The 22,485-nt window shown below is 31.4% G+C and overlaps 1 protein-coding gene and 1 long non-coding RNA gene across 2 annotated transcripts in view; one reads left to right on the plus strand and one right to left on the minus strand.

Moving 5' to 3' along the window:
• The first annotated feature begins 1,063 nt into the window (after nt 1-1,063).
• On the plus strand, nt 1,064-21,313 carry LOC123670177. The gene is made up of 3 exons (XR_006745878.1): nt 1,064-1,092; nt 1,717-1,721; nt 21,150-21,313. It is a non-coding gene; the product is annotated as an uncharacterized LOC123670177 (long non-coding RNA).
• The window catches only part of LOC123670176 (semaphorin-2A-like), a 60,199-nt gene continuing 41,624 nt past the window's right edge, over nt 3,911-22,485 (minus strand). Inside the window, exons 2-14 of the mRNA XM_045603685.1 lie at nt 15,590-15,677; nt 13,874-13,925; nt 11,847-12,017; nt 11,012-11,282; nt 10,601-10,831; nt 10,138-10,283; nt 9,790-9,905; nt 7,147-7,301; nt 6,372-6,552; nt 5,567-5,842; nt 5,345-5,479; nt 4,955-5,063; nt 3,911-4,550 (exon numbers count right to left, since the gene is read on the minus strand). Of these exons, the coding sequence (XP_045459641.1) occupies nt 4,476-4,550; nt 4,955-5,063; nt 5,345-5,479; nt 5,567-5,842; nt 6,372-6,552; nt 7,147-7,301; nt 9,790-9,905; nt 10,138-10,283; nt 10,601-10,831; nt 11,012-11,282; nt 11,847-12,017; nt 13,874-13,925; nt 15,590-15,677 (2,006 nt within the window). The 3' untranslated portion in view covers nt 3,911-4,475. The remainder of the gene's footprint in view (nt 4,551-4,954; nt 5,064-5,344; nt 5,480-5,566; nt 5,843-6,371; nt 6,553-7,146; nt 7,302-9,789; nt 9,906-10,137; nt 10,284-10,600; nt 10,832-11,011; nt 11,283-11,846; nt 12,018-13,873; nt 13,926-15,589; nt 15,678-22,485) is intronic.

Below are 22,485 nucleotides of genomic sequence, written 5' to 3' on the forward strand. Positions count from 1 at the left end.
AGTGTGAAGAGACTGTGACAATAAATACATTTTATTCCTAAAAAGTAGGCAGATAAACGTAAAACAATAATAAAAATTTAAAATGTATTAAGTAAATTGTAATCACTGCTCTAATATTAGTTAGGCAATTAATATCAAAATGAGGTTCTGCGGGGACTGCAGTAGGAATCTATTAATTTGGCCGTAAAGCGTGGCCGTTAGAGGCGAGTCGCCAATTATTCAGTCCCCTCGGTAATTAAATCCTATGATGTTCGCCAATCTAAGACAGACGCCATTTACGATATTCGAATTACGATTTCATTACCCGTAAAAAGTTATAGAAATGCGGAGTAATGAATTTATAAATTTAGTGAATTAAATTTTATTATTCAACTAAGCAACAGAATTTTTTTTTGAAACAGAGCACATAGCCAAATAAAAATCATATAGATCTAAAATAATTTATTTCGTGTTTCTTTTTATAAAACAATGGCTTATAATATAACTTAATAATGTACTTTACAATAAACATACCTATATAATCGGGATCTGTCTACCAAAACATATAATATTTACATTTTTATTATTTTTTCAGTACCTAATAATTTTATAGGTATAAAATAAATTTTGTTACATATGTATTTAGTCCAGTCATTGCAGACATTAAACGTACAAGTATACGAGAAAAACCTCTAGAAAGCTGGATTTTTAACCGACTTCAAAAAAAGGAGGAGGTTACTCAATTCGACTGTATATGTTTTTTTTTATGTATGTTCGGGGATAACTCCGTCGTTTATGAACCAATTTTGATAATTCTTTTTTGTTGGAAAGGATATATCCCTAGTTGGGTACCATGATAAGGAAACCAGGATCTGATGATGGGATCCCAGAGAAATTGAGGGAAACTCTCGAAAATCCGCATAACTTTTTACTGGGTGTACCGATGTTAATGATTTTTAATTTAATCGAAAGCCGATGTTTATCATGTGGTCACATTTAAATTTCATTGAGATCTGATTACAGCTTTTGGAGTAATCTTTGATAATGCGTATTTACTTGACGATTTTTTCGTCTCCCTACGTTTTTCTTCGTTTGCCTGCAAACACAATTATGGTATAGGATCTTCTTTTTGTGTTTTAAATATATAACAAAGTACCCGATAAAATACTCTTAAAGACATCTTTGATGCGGTTTATCTATTGGAATTTTGTTCAGGAAGATCATGCTACATATGAAAGTAGAATCGTTGTGTTACAAGTATGTGCTTTAGATAGAGGTCTTTTCAGTAATCTATTCATATTTTCAATGAACAGGAAGCCTTTTCACAAGAAAAAAAATATGTCACTATTGAGTGTACGTACTGCGTAATAAAAAAACCTATTAAATAAGTAGATAAAAGAAAAACCAAATTTTCTTCTAATACACATATCTAAGGTTAGATATCCTTAGATATAAACATATAACATATTATTACGCTATCAAATCAGTAAAAAACTTTTTGTAAGCAATTAGATATTTAAGAGATACTCGTAGAAAACTGTTTTCAATTAACATATGTACTATTTGAATTGTGTTCTAGTTGTGTATCTGAGGCAAAAATAATGTTTTGGACTTTTATAGTTTTATTTGAAAATAAAAAAGCTTAAATCCAGCTTTATACTTTTTTGTAGATATTGTCTAATATGACTGGATTATTCTGGAGTAAACGTAATGAAAACTTGAAGTGTTGCACACTAGTTAAGGTTAGCTTGGTGACTTTAAAAAGTACAACTTACTGCAAACAATGATTAAATCGCAGTTGTAATATTTTTAAGAATAATATTCCAGCTCATTCAATTACTATTTATATATCTAGGTCAAAATATTATGCTCCTAACACAATACAAACTAATGTCAATTAACAAAATTTCTCGAATGGATATATAAGTAAAACAAAATAAAACTTTATGGTACATATTTGAAATATTGTGTAGTATGCTGTTTGCTTTTCATACTTTAAAAATTAATATTTATACAAAATAATAAAATGTATTGTTAAATATATTTTTAACAAAATGTATCATAATGGGCTTCGTTATGTCGGAAAAATCATGTACGAACGAATAATAATACGAAGATTACTAGAATAAATAATAATAATAGAAAAATAATAAGATTAATAGAATACGAAGATTTATTTTAAACGATTAATATGTAATACAAAAAACAGAAGTAAATTAACGTTTTAGTATGTAATATAAAATATAAAACGTTTAAGCTGTTATTATTTGTGTAAAATTTGTTATTTACCACGTTTTGTGGATCATTTTGATTTAGCGAAATTTCAACATTATAAACACAATGGTCACGGATCATACCAAGAACGAACTGGTTAAATATCTCTTTTTACATACAAATCATAATATTAGTGACCACAAAAGTTTGAAATTTTGAAGGCGTTGGTACATCTTACAAACTATACGTATAATAGTGTATCCGACTGTACTGTGTGTGTCCAACGTTGAAAATCTTAACCAGTCTGTGTTAAAGCAATAATGAATTATATAGGTAATAACGAAATATATTATAATTTTTATATATACACAAAACAGTAAATATTGTTACAACTAAATCTGAACTTTGCGTGTAAGCTCACACTACATTAAAGGAATGGAAATATAACAATTATTTTATATTTTTTACATAATCGTTTATATTTATTTGCATTGATTTTGATCGATATCTAATCATTGTCAACAATATCAGGAAAAATATGAAGGAACCAGAAAGGTCCAACAATTAGTTAATAATTTAATCATTCTTTGAAAATTATTGAAGACTGCTTTTTTTCTCTATTAGAGGACATTATTGCTTTATTTTTATTATACTAAGTGACATACATACATACTTATCAACTAAGCAAAATTTTATTACACGATGCACAAAAATATTATTCAATATCGTATTCAATTTTTAATATTCTATAAGCATGCTTCCACAAGGCACTATTCTAGCGAGATTACCTTAACTACCATTAATAATGAAACAAGTTGAACGATTTCTATTAAATTCGGTTTCAAACTCCGAAAATGGGCCTAAAATTACATTTTACGGCAATAAATCAACACTTGATTTAGAATACAAGGAAGTAAATAAAAACATGTAAGTAACTACGAGTCCAGAACAACATCTAACACGCAACTCTGTAAACTTCAATTAACATAACTATAACTACGTAAATGCTGTCGCAATCCGAGGCGTTCTCGGACTTGTATAAATAAGCTTTTAATATAAATATCAATATATTTACTCTTTAACCTAAATTGGCGTTTGTATTGCTTTTTGCTACAGAAAAACTCTGAATGGACGTGAGAATAGTATGAACTTATTTACTTGACCGTATTTTAAATATAAAAATAATTGGTCTTAAAAAAAAACTATACCAAGTTCAAAATAAACAATTTTTAACAAATAAGTATAATAATATATTACATTTATATGTTTTAACCAAAGAATAAAATTGAAACAAGATAAAAACACCAATTACATTACAAGTTACTCCTTACACATTTCATTTACGGAGACGTAAACGCAAACTGATATCACAGCATTTGTATTTCATGGATAATTTCCACCCTCAAGTTACTTATATTATTTACAGAAAAAATTCAATATGAAGGTGAACTTTAGTAATACTTATTTAAGAAGGAATAACATAAAGAAAGCTTATGTCCCTATGTTTAGTACTCAGTCACTTTAATCAATAATAGTTTATTTGATTATTATCATCTCTTATTTGCAACTCAAACTATCCAATATTATGATGCTGCTTAATCTCGGAGAGAAAAATACATAGTAGCAACCCGAGTCAAACAAATGTCGGCCATCCATCAAGGAGCGCAGTCCGCGTAACGATCGACATATCTATTTTCGCAGATCATTCCTTTACCAAATTATATTTCCCCCCTATCTGTTACTATAAGGTTACCGACGTACAACTCATGCTAGCTTCATCATTTATGCTCCTGTCAATCACTACTCGAACAGTATTGTAGTAATCATTTATCGAACTTTACGTCTAACGTTTTTCTTTACCTCCTTTTATTTACAACAAATAACAAATAATGTCTACTTCATTTTCGAGGTTTTATTTTTAATACGATTGGATTTCTATTGCTCTCATTTAAAAGCGCTAATCAACAATTGTTTTATTTTTTTTTTATGTTTTGATAAAAAAGTCTACAAAAATAAATATTATACATTTTTTAAAATCATGTCAAAATTCGTGACAGATTGACATCAATTATTAAATAATTAGGGCAACGTATCAAAATACCGACAATTGCATAAACAGAAACAACAAACGTCGAGTAAAAATTTTAACAAGCACTCATTGATTGAAGGTAATGAGTTTGTAATCGAAACGTGATAAAGAGAGTTGGATCGGCATAATATCGGATAGCTGATGTTGGCGCGGCTCAGTATAATCACTCATTAATCTAGCGAACTGTGCCCTATCACCGCAGCGAAGCCACGATCTCGTTGCTCATGCTGTTTTGCTGGCTCGATGCATTCATGTTTTTGGAGCATTGCTGTAATTACACACAGTTAAATAATATTCGGTAAAATTTTAATTTAATTTAATATTATAATTATAAGTAGTGACAAAGTACAAGTTTTGTCCTACAAATAGCAAACTGGATTAAACTCTGTGTTGTAATTATTTTGCGTAGCATAAAATCAAAAAGGTATGTTTAAGTCAATAAATATAGACAACCAACTGCCTATCGACTTAATACTGATATTGATTATGGGTTATTATCGACAATCATTACGAAAATCAACGAACAAGAAAATGAGGTCAGCAAGTCGTCCAAAATTGACCTAATAGGCTCTGAAAATCGTACATTATAATTTTTATCGGAAACTTTAATTAAATCTTTACACAACACGAGTTATTAATTACAATAAAAGTTGAAAATTTGTCATTCCTTACCATTTGTCGTGATTCCCAGGCCTTCATAGCACTCTTATACTTTTCGAATTCGTGGCACCAATCTGAATATACCTGCCTATACTCTTGAGACTTGTTAGGTTGTGTACATCTATGATGAGGGAAATTTTTAATTAGTTTATATCAGAATATCAAAATAGAGACAAAAAAGTCATCGGTTAACTCAATAATTAAAATAAAGTAATATTTTCTGTCAACGACTGCGTATGGATAATTTCATTAATATTTAGGTACATATGAAAAGAAAACAAAATCGCTATAGTTAAGGCTCATGTGAAAGTTATTACCTGCAGCAATTGAGATATTTTTAATTAAATTTTTGTTGAAAAAAGTATGGGAAAATAGCCCAAATGTAAAATTATATAAAATTACCTATGAATATCAATATCCAAATTATAAGATGCAATAAGAGTTGGTCCATAATAACACTCGTATCGACCCCGGTCCGACTCAGTTACTGACAATAGCACTAACCCTCGCTCCGACGTCTGTAGCACACGCTCCCAACTATAAATACATAGAAACCAACAAGTAAGATCGACATTTAAGACGTTATTTCGTTAAGTCTATATAAAGTGAAGTTATTTAACTTACTTATAACTGATTTTGTAACGACCTCGTTCCCTTGAGTGATGGTACCATGCGACATTCTGATCTTTTAGCGCTTCTGGCGTTTTTCCAAAGGCGGCCAGGTGTACGCTTTGTCCGTAGCCCGCTCGGACGGTTTTGAGAGGAGCGCTGGCTTCGCAGATTGATGGTGTCGAATTAGTGGCATCATGGAGGAGGCCAGGCGTATACGGACGACACGCTCCCACTTCTTTGTCCCACCCACAATATGGGTCGAGGACACAGCGCACGCAGCTGTCGTAGCTAGTTTTATTAAAAAAAGGCGTTTTTCAAACTTTTTTATGTCGTTTTAACAAGCGTTTGTTTAAAAGTCTGATTTCAAATATTTTTAGAGAATATGTAATTCTTTAGGAAAAACGACCGCACAAATACAAGCAAAAGCATTATTCGTTTTCTTGATTATTCTTTAAATAATAAATTTCGTAATAAACAAATATAAACAGTATTTATACAGTTATATCTGTCGTTTTATTTTAAGAATATCTTCAAATGAGCGAACATGTCTACTCAATTTAACAATCAATAATATAATACTTCTTACTGTACAAGATATTAAAGTCATGAAAAATAAAATTTACACTATTTTTCGACCTGAAAAGCGCCCATTAGACTCATTATGACATACTGGCTGCACGTCAATGCATGCTGGTGATGCGTCATATTTATAGTATTTAGTGTTACAAATACCATCAATACCAGTTCACCTTACATAAATAAACTTCTTCAGTTATTATAAAGCTAATATTGGTCAATAATTATAATATATACGAACCGGTGCGTACAGGCATGCAGGGGTAACTGTCGCAAACGGTTGTCGGTCGCAAGGTAAAGTGCGTGCATTTGTCGCGAGAGAGCCAGCGCTCGAACAGGCTCATCGCCCGCCGCTCGCCAGATATCAGCAACGCGAGATCCACCGCCAGTCCACTGCACTATTTTGTATACTTCACCTTGACCTATACAAACAGTGGTTTTTAAAATATTTAAAAAATGGTCTTTGATAAAATTGTATAGTAAAAAAAAATTGGAGATCTTGAGTAAGGATTGGAGAAGTTTAGGTATATAAATGTTATATTAATAATGAAGTAATTACAACGTGAAATGCTTGTAAATAAAATTCTTCCGCTCTGTATTTAATTTAAACTTCCCGCGCGTAGACTTCTATCTATAGCCGTATAAATTATCCACTAATAGACTATGATCGTACCATGCTCAGGAAATTCACTCTGATTTTAAATATTAACGTTACGGTATTTAACAGCGTTTTAAAATTAAATATTTATCATTGCGAAAATATAGTTTGGGGCAATAGTTTTAAATATTGTTTCTCTTTACAGGTTTGTAAATAATTTTAAATTGGAAACACTAATAGCAAAAATAGTTTATTATATATTTCATGAAATAAGAAGTCTTTACAGAACAACAAATATGGTTTTTGTATCAACAAAGAACACATTACTGAACAACCTACATACTTAAAAAAAATCATTTCATTTAGAATTTTAGCACTGATATCAAAAGTTTAATAATTTATTCTTGAGACTACTTACTCGTTCCGGCGTAGAAGACGGTGTAGGTAATATCATCGCCCAGCATGTCTACGAACTGTCTGTCTACTACAAGAGTAGTGAGTACTAGGTCTCGTTTGTAAAATGCGGGAGTGTCTCCTTCGTGCCTCACAGCAGAATCCATTAGAGGATGTGACCTACAAAAGGTAAAAGATTATTTTTATTGTCTTACGGACGTCTTATATTATCGTCTTACGTCTTACATTATTTGTGTATCGTCTTACAGGTGGTCAATTTGGATGTAGTGGTGAAGTCGTCAATTCTCATCAAAATATCACATTACTTCGTCTTTACGTTATTCTATTAATACTATCTATAAATACCTATGTCTTTGTTAGAAGAAATAATAGTGAAAAAACCAGCAGTTGGATGGTTATCCCGCCATCGGTCGGCTTTTTAAGTTCAAAGGTGGTAGTGGAACTGTGCTATCCCCTAGTCGTCTCTTACGACACCCGCGGGAAGAGAGGGCGTTGCTATACTCTTAACTGTCGTAAGCCAAAACATAGTAACGAGCTTGTAAAATTTCTAATATTTTAAATTCCTTGTGGTCTATGAAGATGGCAGATTTGCAAAGCATCATAGATTTCGATTGCTCGCATTTAATGTATAAAATAATTTAATAGTACGAGACATTCGATGGCTTTGCAAAATGAGAGTATTTGCCGTATCGTAAACTGAAATAGACGTGAACTGCATTCCTTTTAGAGGGAAATATTTTTTTTTCATCAAGTATCCAAAAGTATTTCTTTATATCCACAATAGCTGCGCTCGCCACTTCGTTCGCGCGGAATAGTGACTTTACATGGTTCAGCGTGATTCTTTAAATTAGAATAACTATTTTATTTATGAACCGATTGACATGAAACAAACACTAGTGGCTCGGAGTATATACATATTATCACAATATAAACGTATTCCTTTAAAGATACAATCAGACTGCTACTGTTAACTATTAAAAATAAAACATGTCCGAGAATTATTCAATAAAATCAAAATGATTATTACTAAGTTTAAATAATCTCGCGTGAACTTGTAAAGCTATGCTTTTTGCTAGTTTTATTTTATGGACCCAAATAAGATGATAATCCTGCGCGGAGGGTTCAAAAACAGACACAACACAAAGACAAACTTATATAGTTAACAGCAGGTCATATAAATTATTGTCATAAGCGGAAATGGGCGACAACCAGCTTACAGTCAGTGCTATAACCACTACGTCAACTTGTCGTCAACAAAAAGAAAATGTTAAACGTTTATACAATGTTTAATTCAGTAATAACCCTTTATGACAATATTTTGTAATTCTTTCCTTAATGTTCATAATTTTCTTTAATAAATAAATGAATAAAATTACATAGCGAGCAACCACTAGTGTAGGTATATTAATATGCTGAAGTTAAGATGTTTGCCTCTCTTTTAAAAAAAAAAGCCTCGCAATTGTTCCACATAAATTATAAATCATTTTATAAATAATTATTTATTTAGTGTGAATTATTCGCACGGGGATGCTTAATGCTCTATTAATTTTACAAGTATTTGAAGAGTAGAAAGAAATAGGTATATATTTAATACCAAAATTTAAAATACGAACATCGTTTAAAATGAAATAAATAATATCATCAGCCATTATATATTAGCTGTTCTATCTTTAAAAAATCAATTAAGACCTGATCCGATTGTTTAATTAAGCAACTGAATCAGATTACATTGAATCATTGGAAGTAACCCTTAACAAGCTCAGTGACTGTAGATATATTATAACACAAAAGCAATAATAAATCAGACGTAATTTCGCTTCACGATCAATTAGGATGTAAGGAGGTGTGTGACCCAATTAAGAGAACACACGCGCCGCGAAACTAATGTCAGGTCTAACCTTGCGTAGATTAGTCTTAAGGGAACAAGGCGAAACGATCCGATTTTCCATTAACCTTATTCCCTTTATATTAAGTTGTGTGAAGCTTTCGCTACTATTTCGTTGTTTGATTGTAACGGTATAATATTAATAGGATATATGTCCTTCAAACGTAATTAAAGCAAATAATGGTTGGAAAAAGCGACATATAATATTAAATTTAGCGTGCGCCTTTTAAATATCAATAAATTATTATAATAAGTTTAAAGTATCACATTTTACAACACGTATTAATGCTACAGTTGTTAGTGTAAGCACTTTTATATTAGAAGATACTGATTACTCTGTCATGACCACAGCAGACGTAATTACTTTTAAACGACCTCTTAGAACAAAGGATACTGTAGTATTATTCGCAAACTAATTACAAAGTAACTCGATATAGAAAAATTGTAAAGTGGTTTAAATGTTTCCACAAAAACTGTGAGTGCTTTTATTTTCACAACAAGTTCAACAAGTTATTTTTAGAAGGAAAAATAAGAGAATCTTATCTCACCAAAATGAGTGTTATAAAATCACTGGAAAATGTACCAATTTGATAGAACAGTTTACTACGTGTTATTATATTGTACGAAATTTTTTTTAAAATATAGTGAATTGGTTTGTTTTTGTTTCACTTTAAAATAAATTCCCTATCTTAACTCTTAAGTTCATTGAACCGTAATAGAATGGGCAATAGTGCACCTTAACAGTTTAATATTTCTACTTACCTAATAAAATTCAAGACATTGTCTGGAAGCGCTTCAGTGCTATTGACACATGTTCCTGGTCTAGGTTCAGGCACTCGCGCTCTTAGCACGGGTAACCACGCTGAACTCGACGTAGCCTATATAGAAAGAAAGTGTTTTATAAAAGAAGTTCATTGACCGGTCACATTTCTTAAATAACAATTAAAAACTACGTCCGATATATTAATCAGTATACCCGAGGAGACAGATTGTGGTATAAATAGAAAAGAAAAATAAAAAAGGTTTTAACAACAAATAAATTTATATGGCAGCACAAGATTGTATTTTAATAATGGTCGTATCCTAAAATAAAAAAGTTAATATACGAACTTGTTCTTTGAACCGGCCAGCAAAAGTTTCTTGAATGTCGTCCATAGTGTAGGTACAAATTGCAGAGCCGATTAAACCGTCACTGGCGCCCGTCGTGAATGCAGCGTAAAACCGAGTCGGGTCGCCCGGCATCTGATATACACTCTCTATTTTGTAACAAAAAACATAAAAATCTTATTCACTTTATAGCCTCCATTTTCAGAAATAAAATAACTTTAATTTGGTTCTTTAATTAAAGCCATTTTTCATATTAAACTAAAAGCTTTTAAAAAAGAATTTTCTTACTTAAAGCAATGAAAAAGTCGTAAATTTAAGGCTCCGTATAAAGTACTTTTAAGAAACCTTTTACAGCTATGTTAAGAAATCTAATTTAAACAACGGAGCTGTGTTTCAACTTTTTAAGGAATTTTAAGCAACATGTCACAGTATGCCATCATTATTTCATAAAATCCAACCGACTTACGTATTTCATCAAAATAGAACGGGAATTCTCCTGGTATGCTGCAGTTAAGCCTGGCTTTCAAGTAAGTAGCCCAATTTTGGCTTAATATATGCTTGCCGCCAGTATCTTGTTTACATACTCTAGCGACTCGAGAATATACTGCTTTGCCACAGTTCATGAACTCTACGGCAGTTTCACGAAAAAAAAATAGGACATATTCTCCAACGTCAAAAGACCCCACAAAATTTGTTTCTGTAACAATCGTATACATAAATTACGGATGTGAAATAAGAATTATTCAAACGTAAATATTTAATTGATGATTAATATACGTTCAAATACACTTATTTTGTTTACGAATACTTTACGAATACAAATAAATATTCGCTAACAATTTTAGACCCAAAATCAATTTAATGATGTAGCACTCACTATCCAACCATTTGGAGTCGTACTTCAACGTCCGTTTGAAGTTGAACCTCTTTTGACCTGTACGAAAATCAAATAGGTCGTTTCGGAATATGACCGGGTCTGCTTTGGTGAACTCGGCATTGGTGCCCGCGTAGAGAGCTGGCAGGCCGCCGGGATTGCCCCGCGTGACCCATACAGCCGTGCTGTTGTCGGCCGGATCGTACGGACACTTGGCCACACCGAGCCCCACGCCTGGCACGTACTCGTGCCGCGGGAGGTGAGTGAGGTTTAACTAAACAAAGTTGGATGTTTAGATACTTGGAAAAAAAAACAATAGAACTCAAACATTTGGCACACAAGAGTTATGAACTTAAGGTTAACTAAATATAGACAACCTACTTTGTATTCAGATTTCACTTAAGAAAAGTATAAAAAAAAAGTATAAAAAGTATAAAAGTACGAGTATGCCTAAGTACCTAAGTAGGTGATAAATTAAACCAAAATTTTCTTTTGCATTAAGAATTGAATGAATGAATGTTATAAGTTTGCTTATTGATTTTCTCAAGTCTTTTCATTTAATACATTTTATATTTGAACATGGTAAAAACATCACGTAAATCAATGAGGAATCCTAAAAAAAAAGATTATATTTAAAATTTACCGAAACGTATTGCGTGCATTTTTCATAACTTTATTAGATGAAGTTTAGGGCGAACCGCATAATAACACAATTTATGTGAAGAACAGGTGTTTTAAAATAGCACTGCCGACGCAGTAGAATGAACATAAGCTATTATCCCGAACGCAAGAGGGTTCGCTATAAAACTTGTTGAGGTGATTTTAGGGATTAACTCACGTAGACCACCCAGTCTTTAGGGCTGTGTGCGTTCGTGCCGCACACATAGAGACGCTCGCCGTCACCGAGCGGCTGCAGTACTCGGATGTGGTTTCTGCACTCAAACGGCTCTGATTTGCCTTTGCTTACACATCGAGCTACATTACTAGCTTCTAACAGCAACGCGTCTCTCTGCAATATAATCAGTTCACTTTACTATATATAGAAGACGTGTTTAAAGAATATTCTAGAACATAAATTCATTTAACCTTATTAATACTGAATATGCAAATTTTATTTTAGATTTTAAAAATTATTAGTATAGCTTTAACATTTTTAATACATAAGAAACGTATAAATGTTGTGTTTTTTAAGTTAAATAAACGTAGGTAGCAGAGGCGGCTCATCCTAGAGCACTGGTGCAATGCACTCTCACGAAAATTACGTAGGTAATCTAAACTCTATATTTCTTTATAATATATACTATCCTTACATTACATTTTTTCTATTCGGCTATGGCTATACAATAATCTAATTTATTACCTATACCTACGCGTACATTTGATGTCAAGTCGTAACGATTGAACTGCCTGCGTTGCGCTCCTATGAAACGAAGTTTAGTACGATTCCTATCACTGCATTAAATAAGGGCGAAGGTGAATCATCGATACAGGCCAATACATGAAACAAAAGATTTCGAATGAGAAATTAGCCTAATCAATAGCGCCGCTCACGTGCGACGTTGTCAAACCGCGGGTTTAGCCATGTCACAAGCCGCGGGATAACCTGCCTATGCGCCGTTGCCGTTTTTATTTATACAAAAAAACGTGTCGGCTTCGTCAGTTATATAAAAAAATTGTTTGTTCGCGACATTTTGTGATCAAAATGGAACAATACAGTGTATCTTATAATAAACAGTGTGAAAAGACTCAAAATACGCCTTAAACTGAAAGCTAGTAGTAGTAAAGCAAGTAGTTACTCAATAATGTAGTATGACAACCAAATCTTTTACACATATTTTTAAATATGAACAACATTTTAAAACAGGTTGTGTGAATATGAAGAAAGATTTTGATATCTGTTCTATTTTCTGTTGGTGAATCTGCATGGAAGGAATGGATCTTCAGAAATAAAATAATTGATAAGCTGGTAATGGTAGTTTTTCCTTTTTTTTTTGTGAACCCCTATCAAAAATGTCCCGAGCCGCCTCTGTGTCTAGCTAGTTACTATAAGCCTGGACTATTGTTTCCATTCCGAAACTTTAGACTGTAAAACGGTAATAAAAGCTATACTATAAGTTGAATTAATTTAATTACAACATTCGTTTTCGCTTCAGCCTTTAATATCCCATTACTGGGCATAGGCCTCTTTCCCCCATGTAGGAAAAGGATCAGAGCTTAATCGACTACGCAGCTCCAATACGGGTTGGCGGATATATTTCCTACTATGAGTAACGATCGCTATTAGGTGTACATGATAACAACCGGGACAAACATTTGTATTGGCCATACAGGTGTTTGCCGTGGTCTGGGTGTTTGTGCAATCCTTTTGGGTCTCCCCACCGTGCCTCGGAGAGCACGTTAAGCCGTCGGTCCCGGTTGTTATCAATTACAATATATTAGGCACTTTATATGATAACGAAATTAGACTGACGTTCATGTGTACTGTAAAAAAGAGAGTGAAGATTTATATAAGAAAAAAAGTGTGGGTGTCAGCTCCAACGTCCCAAGACTGGAGTTTCCTCCTTCAGATCGACTGTCTAAATAGGCACAAAAAAGGCTTAATGGTAATCAAATGGTAAATAAAAGAATCAAATAACGCCATCTATCGATGATAGGTTACGACGTTACGCCAGTAGACTTTATGCGATAGATGGCGTTACAAGGTCATTTATTTAGTAGATTTTACCCCTCAATTTTTTTCATTCTGGGGGCTTTATATGAAAATCTATTCTTAAGGAGTAAACTCCAACAAATAATTAAGATTCACAAAAACTTAATATTAAAAAATATATATTTATTTAACAGTCAATGTAAATAAATACTAACCTCACAATGTGACTGGCTAATATCAGTCATATTTAATTTAAATATCCGATCCCTGGAACAAAAAAGATTCTAAATATAATCTATAACACGATACAATTGTTATTTATATCCAACTGACACAATAATTACATATGCGTGTATGTGGGAAACGAAGTGAAAGAAATTAATAATGTCAAAATTGAGTATAATTGATTCCCATAGCTCCTTGCGTTACTTCTAACGATAAAAATAACTGGCTTGTAAATAATCAAATAAAATAGGTGAGTTACATAAAACGAAAAACCCTTAGTAAAACATTTGTACCGATATTATCAGCGAGACGCGTGCTATATAAATAAAATAATAATGTTTTTTACAATGTATTTTGTTATATAAAATAACCGGTTGACAAACCGTTAAACGTACAATAGCAAATATGTTCTTACCTTCGTTATTCCGAAATTCTGATAGTCAAATTAATTTAATTACTGTTACAGAAAAATATCTTTCGATACGTACGGAATATATTTATCATTTAATGGAAAATATTACTCTGTTTTTGGAAATAAGTTCGTTTAGTTAAAGTAGTACGTAGATAAAGAAAAAGAAGCGCATGTGTAAGCGCTTGGTTTTTTTCAATTTTAAAGTTTTTCTGGTTGTACGGAAAAACTATTTAGAATGTACATATGTATACACTATTGTTATATTAATATATATTATTTCTTTTAGTATTCATTTACGTATATTTACACATGTGTGTATAATACAAAGCCGATTTCTAAAGTGATCCTGTGTAATAATAAACAAAAAAAATGTAATTGAAAAAGATTATTATAGAATACGTGCTTATTGCCTATCTCATCCACTATCACTAATTAAAACTTATCTTTGAAATATCTATTTTTAGTTTGATGGATGTTTTATTCATAGTTTAATAATAGATATTTATAGCAACAAAACTATGTGAAGCTTTTGTTAACATTAACTATCTTAATATATATATATATATATATATATCTCGTGTCACAATGTTTGTCCTCAATGGACTCCTAAACCACTTAACCGATTATAATAAAATTCGCACACCATGTGCAGTTCGATCCAACTTAAAAGATAGGCTATATTTTATTTTGATATATTATGTTATTATTATATTTCAGAAAAAAATAAGGTGATACGAAGTTCGCCAGGTCAGCTAGTATTTATATATATTTCTTGTGTGCGTGTGTATGTCACTGAACTCCTCCTAGAGGGCTGGATGGATTTTGATGAAATTTTTTGTGTGAGTTCAAGGGGATTCGAGGATGGTTTAGATTCACAATTTGGTCCAATGGAAAATGTTTATTTAACTAATTTTTCATTTATAAGTAGTTGTTAATTATGGAATGTTTTACACTGGATCCGGTAGACTGCGCTACCATCGCAGCATCAAATATTAAATAGTATTCTATTTTAATTTCAGTTTGTCCCGAAACCCCCGTTCCGTTTGGTGCTGCGATAAAATTGAGAAAAATATTTGAAATATTGTGTTATGGCAAAACAACGTTTGCGGGGTCAGCTAGTATATTATATATCTGTGTTTATATCAAAAAGCATCTCATTGTATATTATAATCTACAATTCGACGTCTTAAATAATAATAACAATTAGTCAAAAGAGGCATAGCCTAAGCTAAAAGATATAAAGCAATATTTTATTACTTCAATATGTTAATATTATTATAATTGATGTACTTACATAGCACCGACGTAAAGCGTATTTCTTTCTTCATTTAAATATAGAGTGCGATAAAAAAGGTTGCCACAGGAAAATTCTCGTATGTGATCTGAAACAAAAAAAAAAATTATGACATTACAACTAACTTAAAACACCAATACGACCATCAGTTGTGTAGTTATTATTTTATTTAAAATCACACTTGCAATAAATATTCCCTAAATTTAGTTACACACAAATGACTTTATACAAAATCTGCGTAAATCAACTATTTCTTTTGAAATACTATACATACCTCATTTACCGTTTAGTCATTACGCTATCTTAATATTTGTTTGTGGTTTGTAAGACTTCCTAAATATCTTTCTATTTGATTGATTAGAAGCCTAATCAACCATGCTGTTCGACAGTGAGTTGAGCGATAATATTTACATTAAGATTACAAAATATTATTTAGTATGAGCATTCGACATGAACTCTTAAAGTATACCAAGTAGAGTAAATAGTAATAGCATGAAGTTGTATTATTCCTTAGGTCAACTACGTATTTGGTTTTTCTGGTGAAGATTAATATTTTAGAGGCGATTATGATCAGAAAACATTACAACTATATCGATTTGCTGACTCCATAAAAAAGTAACAAAGCTCTTCAAGTAGAGATATAATGTTATATTTAAAAATGAGATGGTATGAACCAAAACATATTTAAATACACTACCGTTAATATTACTTTAACGTTAATAACTAGAGCAATTCCAAGTGTTAAATGATTACAGAGTTCATACACCTTTAAAAGCAACTAGCTATCAATTTAAATCAGATAAGTCGTTTACATAAAAACCACAAACGTATTACAATAATACAATACATTTATGATAATAATACGATAAATATTTCGCACGAAACTCAACTAAAATACCGGGTAGTCGCAATTTCAACTGCTAATTATAAGCTGGCTACTATAGGAGCCGATTATTGGCAGGACTACACGCAACGTCTCGTGACTCCGCGCGGCTTCGTTTCGTTTTACACAAACCGCTACTCAAATATATTAAACTGACTAATACCGTATCCTTTTAAAACTTTCGTCGTTTATTATCAGTGTTTATATCAAAAAGTAATTTGGTCGGGTAGTTTACGGAATAATGTATTTCTAATCATCATTATCTTATGATACTTTTTTGTTATTATTGTCTAGTATTTGTGTAAATACAATAAATCAAATGGTATTGTACATAAAAGGACTAGCAACACTTACTACTTACTAACTAATAACGGTACTATGGTAAAAAAGTGATAGTATCTTGTATTAGTATAAATCTAAATATTTGATACAATAATATATGATATATATTGATATATTTGATATAATAATATTCTATCTTATTCTACCAGCTTAAATACTAAACGATTACTTGACTAATGAAGTCGTTGTTTAAATATCTAACGAACTGGATACAACGATTTATCTGAATAGAAATCGGCACGTGTCATGCATAACGCTTCTAATAAAACCTTGTAACACCAACCCTGTGAACCTTAGGTCCTTACCAATATGTCAGGTAAGGTTGACGTTTGTGCGATGTTTCGGTTATTTGGACTGGGACATAATTATGTGTATTATTGTAACTATTCAAATGCGTATGTGGTCATTAGTGTCACACTAATAATATCAGACCTTCAATCTATTCATTTAGCAAATATATGCATGCATTTACACATACCTATAGGTAAAATTAGCTTCGACTGTTATATATTTGTGTACAGTTATTGCTGTATTTTGAACCGTAATATTAATCATTAGTAAAGTGATATCCATATTTTTTCTTAATCTACATGAAACCAATGATAGACAATCGCAATGTAAATTTATTTTAAGCAAACAAGCAATATGATGTCGGTGAAAATGTAAATCCATAATAATGATGTGAAGTACGCGCGACGCTAGCTGACGACCGCATTATGCAGATAACATCGGCCGATTAAATACCGCAACAAGTCTGCCGAAGCTGAATGTTTGTGTGGAAACTGCGCCGTTTTAAAATCATTTTCGTATATTTACTACGACGCTTTTATGTTTCTAGGGTTTACAAAGATTTTCATTTTATTTTTCAAGTAATACATTTATTTGGTTAATCGTTAGAGATTAGTTTAAGAAATGAACGGTTGGTTACTTAAAAATCTTTAGTTAAAAATCAAATTTAGAATCTTGCTTGTTAAGAAAAAAGTTTAAGTGTTACATATTAAGAAAGACAACTTACAGTGTAAACGCTATTTATAGGCACATACGTAAGTAATCTATATAGAAAATCTTGTAATAATAAATTATACAGTTTGATTTCACCAAAATAGAAAAAATTTATACCGGTCTAAAATCCACTGATATGTGTTTTTAGGTTAAAAGCCTCGAGCCCCAAATGCTTAATCTGGCAAAAAAGTTATTGTTGTAACATGTTTCAATTCTAGATATGAAACTGAATACACTTCAATAATGTTTGTTAATAAAAGTATACTTTTTACAACAATGTTTTTTTTAATTACATAAAACAAAAAATTTAACAGGAACTATTTTCCAACGAAAAGATTTAAGAATTTAAACAATTCGATGAAATAAATGTATATAGCATTTATTTATAATACTTGAAGCTTTTGAATGGGAGCAGTGAACAATAGCGACAAGTGCTTTCCAGTTCAACTGGAATGTCTGAACATTCCAAAACGACAATGTGAATGTTAGTCAACGTTATACTTGCTGCACATGCGGCAGCTGTTTTTAAAACCTTATTTGTTTTATTTTGTTCGGTCGCACTGCCTCGCCACAATTCGAAGTTCGAATCTATGGATAATTTTATTAATTTACTTAATATATTTATCTAATTACTTTACATACGTGAAGGCACCCTATATTTATTTATTCATTGTTACCTATACTATGTCAAATTAAGTTTGACGCGACCATGAGCAGTGCATTGCAATTGCGCTTTTTTAAAAACAAAATACGTCATAATGACTTTAGGATTTTTAATGACTCGGTCAAAAAAATGTTCTATCAAATTCATAATTACATAAAAGAACCAGATAGACATACATGTATACGAATAAGCGTGTATATTTCATAAGAAAACAATTATTGTTCAAACAATTTGCAAACACAATTTCTTTATCATAAAAGAACCATATCTAAACTTTAAATAAAATTGATTTAAAGATTCTCTTTTATAAAAGAGAGTAAAAGTAAGCGGCGTATTTGCATAGGTCTTAGCGTCGGCAACTTACAGAGGGAATCGTCTGTGTGCTTAAAAGAATAATGTCTGCCAAACGTTTAACCAGCGGCGTTATGCTAAAGATTATTCTCATTCAATACTATATTTTAATAGTTTAATTTTAAATGTGATATACGAGTACATATGTCAGCAAAGATTATATTATGCGTAATTTGGAAAGTAAGAATAATATATTAACGCAATAAAAACATTAAGATATTTGATAAACTAGTCACTTGTGGAATTGACAAAATATTTATACACGTTTACTGACAAACGTATGTTTTATTTTAGGTTATGATATTTTAAAAATATTTTGTACACAAAATAATGCGAAGCTTTATTGGTTAGCGGTAGAATAACGGATGAGCGGGAAGCACTTATCCGACCTCTAACCGGGCCGAACTGGGCTTTTATCATTAGTAAAAAATAATTGGTCAAAAATAAACAATAGCAAAGAACCTCTCGATGATTTTAAACATTGTACTATTTTAATAGAGGTATATTTTTTTGAAAAAAATTCCAAACAAAACATGGAATAAAGGATAACCCGGAAATTACCGTCACTGGCTTTTCACAGTGGAAATATATTTTCAGCGGTCTTTTATTTGTTTTCGTGCAACCGCAGATAGGTCAGGAGATACTAGAGTGTCTTCACGTAAATCTAACCGAGTGGCCGCTGCTCCATAGATAGAAACTGCGGACTGCCGAGCGGAATTGTTCTGTGGTACCTTTTTTTCCTTTTTAGAACGCTCACGTTGATTTATTGCGACCAGACATTTGCGTCTTTTTAATGAGTCGCTCAGTACGCGTATCTTTATTTTAAATTTGGTATAAGTGTTTTCAATATATAACGTTTACATTCCGTTTTGCAAAAATATAAAATACTACAATACTTTAAAACTTTAAAAAAATGATTATTTTTGTTTTGTTTTTTTACAGAATTTATGTTTATTTTTAAAAGTAACGAATTTTACACATGAAGATCGTTTCGTCTTAATTGTCCAAAAAATTGAATTTTGTCTCGTTATTGTTATTAGTGTCATTTAAATTAATAAAAAAAATGTTGAAAAGTAAATAAAAAGCAACATATTATTAAAAGGAAGTTAATAAAAAACATACAATGTGTTGTTATATAATTTGTAACATATAATTATCTAAAATTTAAAGTAATTTCTTATTTCGTTGCTTCTAATTCTAGTTTTAGTTTCAACAGTAACGGAACGATGGGTCTCTCTGGTATCTCACAAAGCTTTTGCGAATATTACGATTGTTCATTCCACGTAAACCGTATCAACTTAGTGACACGAGCTTTATCTATTAAGAAGATGTCTGTGCCTTTCAACTAATAGAATTTTTAATCAAGTTGCTTGCGGCGGCGCCACGGTACGAGTACGCCAGATTAATGTAATTGGACGACGCCGTCACAAAGGCAAATTGTAATCCCCTCTTTCATTATACATGTCCGTAACACCGTGCCCAGACAATGTGTCTATTTTTATTTTTATTTTTCTCGTTTTGTTAAATAGCGTTTATCAAACGAAATTCAGAATTTTTAACGAATTCACTTTTAAATTTAAGTTCTTTGCCGCGCACGATTGACCCGTTCGGTACGAATATCTGGCTAAAAGATACTTGAGAGTGGTGGCTGTCATAGCGTCAGAGCTTCCTCTTAAATCGGCCGATTGCGGCACAGTCGTTAGGAGAGCTCGAAGTGTCGGGACAATTAAGTTGAAGCGGCGATTGTGAACGGTGCCAAAGCGGATGTAGGTCACTAAACCGAGTGGACCCGCACCGCTGAGGTGCCGGATTCGACGTGGAACCGTTCCGACAGCCGTCCACTTGGCAACTATTTTGTTAATCATCAGATGTAATGTCTATCACAGATAAGTCCCCTTACCAATATCGTAATCAGTCAGTCGTTATTAAAAGTGTAAAAAAATAACATTTTCATTTTATTTATCTTGCTCTTTTTATCAAAATGTCCGATTTATTTTTAATAGTAAAGTAATTTACAAAATGTGGAAAGGTTAATTATAAACATATACCACATTTAAATAAATAACATTATAGTCGTCACAAAATAAGAGGCCCGTTTGGACATATGTCATCGGGACGTAAGTACCGAAGTAACCAACGACTCGGTATTCGATAATCACGATATCAAGATTATACTTTGTTTTATTTTTTTATATTGCTTTCTATAGTTTACACGAATTTGAATCATTATAATGAAACAATTTTTTCAGATTTTATCGCGGTTTACAAGTAAAATCAAAATTTTATTCATGACTTTGTGCGCCCAGCTCTTTTTGCAGTAAGGATCACTACACAACATTTAATTACGATTAAAATCAAATGAAGCTGGTGAATTTCAGTAACTAATTAGTTACAGCACTAGTATTTAAAAAAGACTAAAAACGTAACTGTTTTTGAGACGTTTCGTAATAATTAGAAATTGCATGCTTACTATAAAGTAAGCGCGAAAAGAATACTCCCAATATATTCTATCATATTATTTAACGCGCTAAAAAAATTTACGTATTTTTTAAAAACACTATGTTATTAATAATTCTTTTATTGTTTCTTACAGTTTCGTACCAAGTTCTAGGGCACTTGTCAAATGTCGAAACGGGCCTCTTATTTTGTGACAACTATAAGTTTTATCAGTCACTGTGACCATTATACATGAGCCATGTGAATTTTTTAAAATAACGTAACTTTATATATAATTGACATTTTAATCTTAAGAAGTTTTACGATATCGAAATAAACTTGATGAGATTAAATTTTAATTATAGTTATTTTACTATACGCCTCTAGATAATTATTCTTTATTTATTTAAAATATTGTAATATAATTTTTTAACAGTAGGAAATATTTCATTCAATTTTTTTTTTAGCAATTGCGCGATTGTTAAGTACTCTACTAGTTATGTAACGTATGTATTAATCACATTAAAATGTATGAAATATTTTGTCTATCAACTTTGAAACAAACATAAACGAGCCAAGAGATGTAGAATGGCCGATATTTCTTTATATTTAGGGAGGCAAACATTCACGAATATTCGCGAATGCGAAACTGCGATTACGAATATTCGTTCCATCACTATACTCTACGGAATTAAAATTATTCAAGTAAGTTATTAATTAAACGTTTTATTTTTGTTAAATATATGATATTGTATACTGTTTTCCAATTTTGTATAGTAACGTAATATTAAACTCAATTCTCCATATCTGTGTAACGGTCTTCTATTTGCAAACATTATTTAGTTATTTTCAAAGGGTTCCATTCGTATAAGCGAATGGGGGAGATAACACGATATAGAAATTTCCAACTGATATGACATAAACCTGATATGAGTTACCTTAGATAAATATGAATATTAAAAAAACTCTTTTAAATATTACGTACATAAATACATATATATATACATACACGTACACAAATTAACTATATAAAAAACTATACACACATATATACTTTATGTATAATTCTCCATTTTTCAAAGTAATGACAAAAAACTTTTATAGTTAAAACTATATAATGATTCAGTTGACGTCATAAATACTAACATGAGTCAACTCCAGCCTTTTATTTAAATTCGTATATGAAGAAAGGTTTAACTTTCGTTTTCATGACTTTCA

This window comes from Melitaea cinxia, chromosome 4 (assembly GCF_905220565.1).
Source record: "Melitaea cinxia chromosome 4, ilMelCinx1.1, whole genome shotgun sequence".
Taxonomy (NCBI): domain Eukaryota; kingdom Metazoa; phylum Arthropoda; class Insecta; order Lepidoptera; family Nymphalidae; genus Melitaea; species Melitaea cinxia.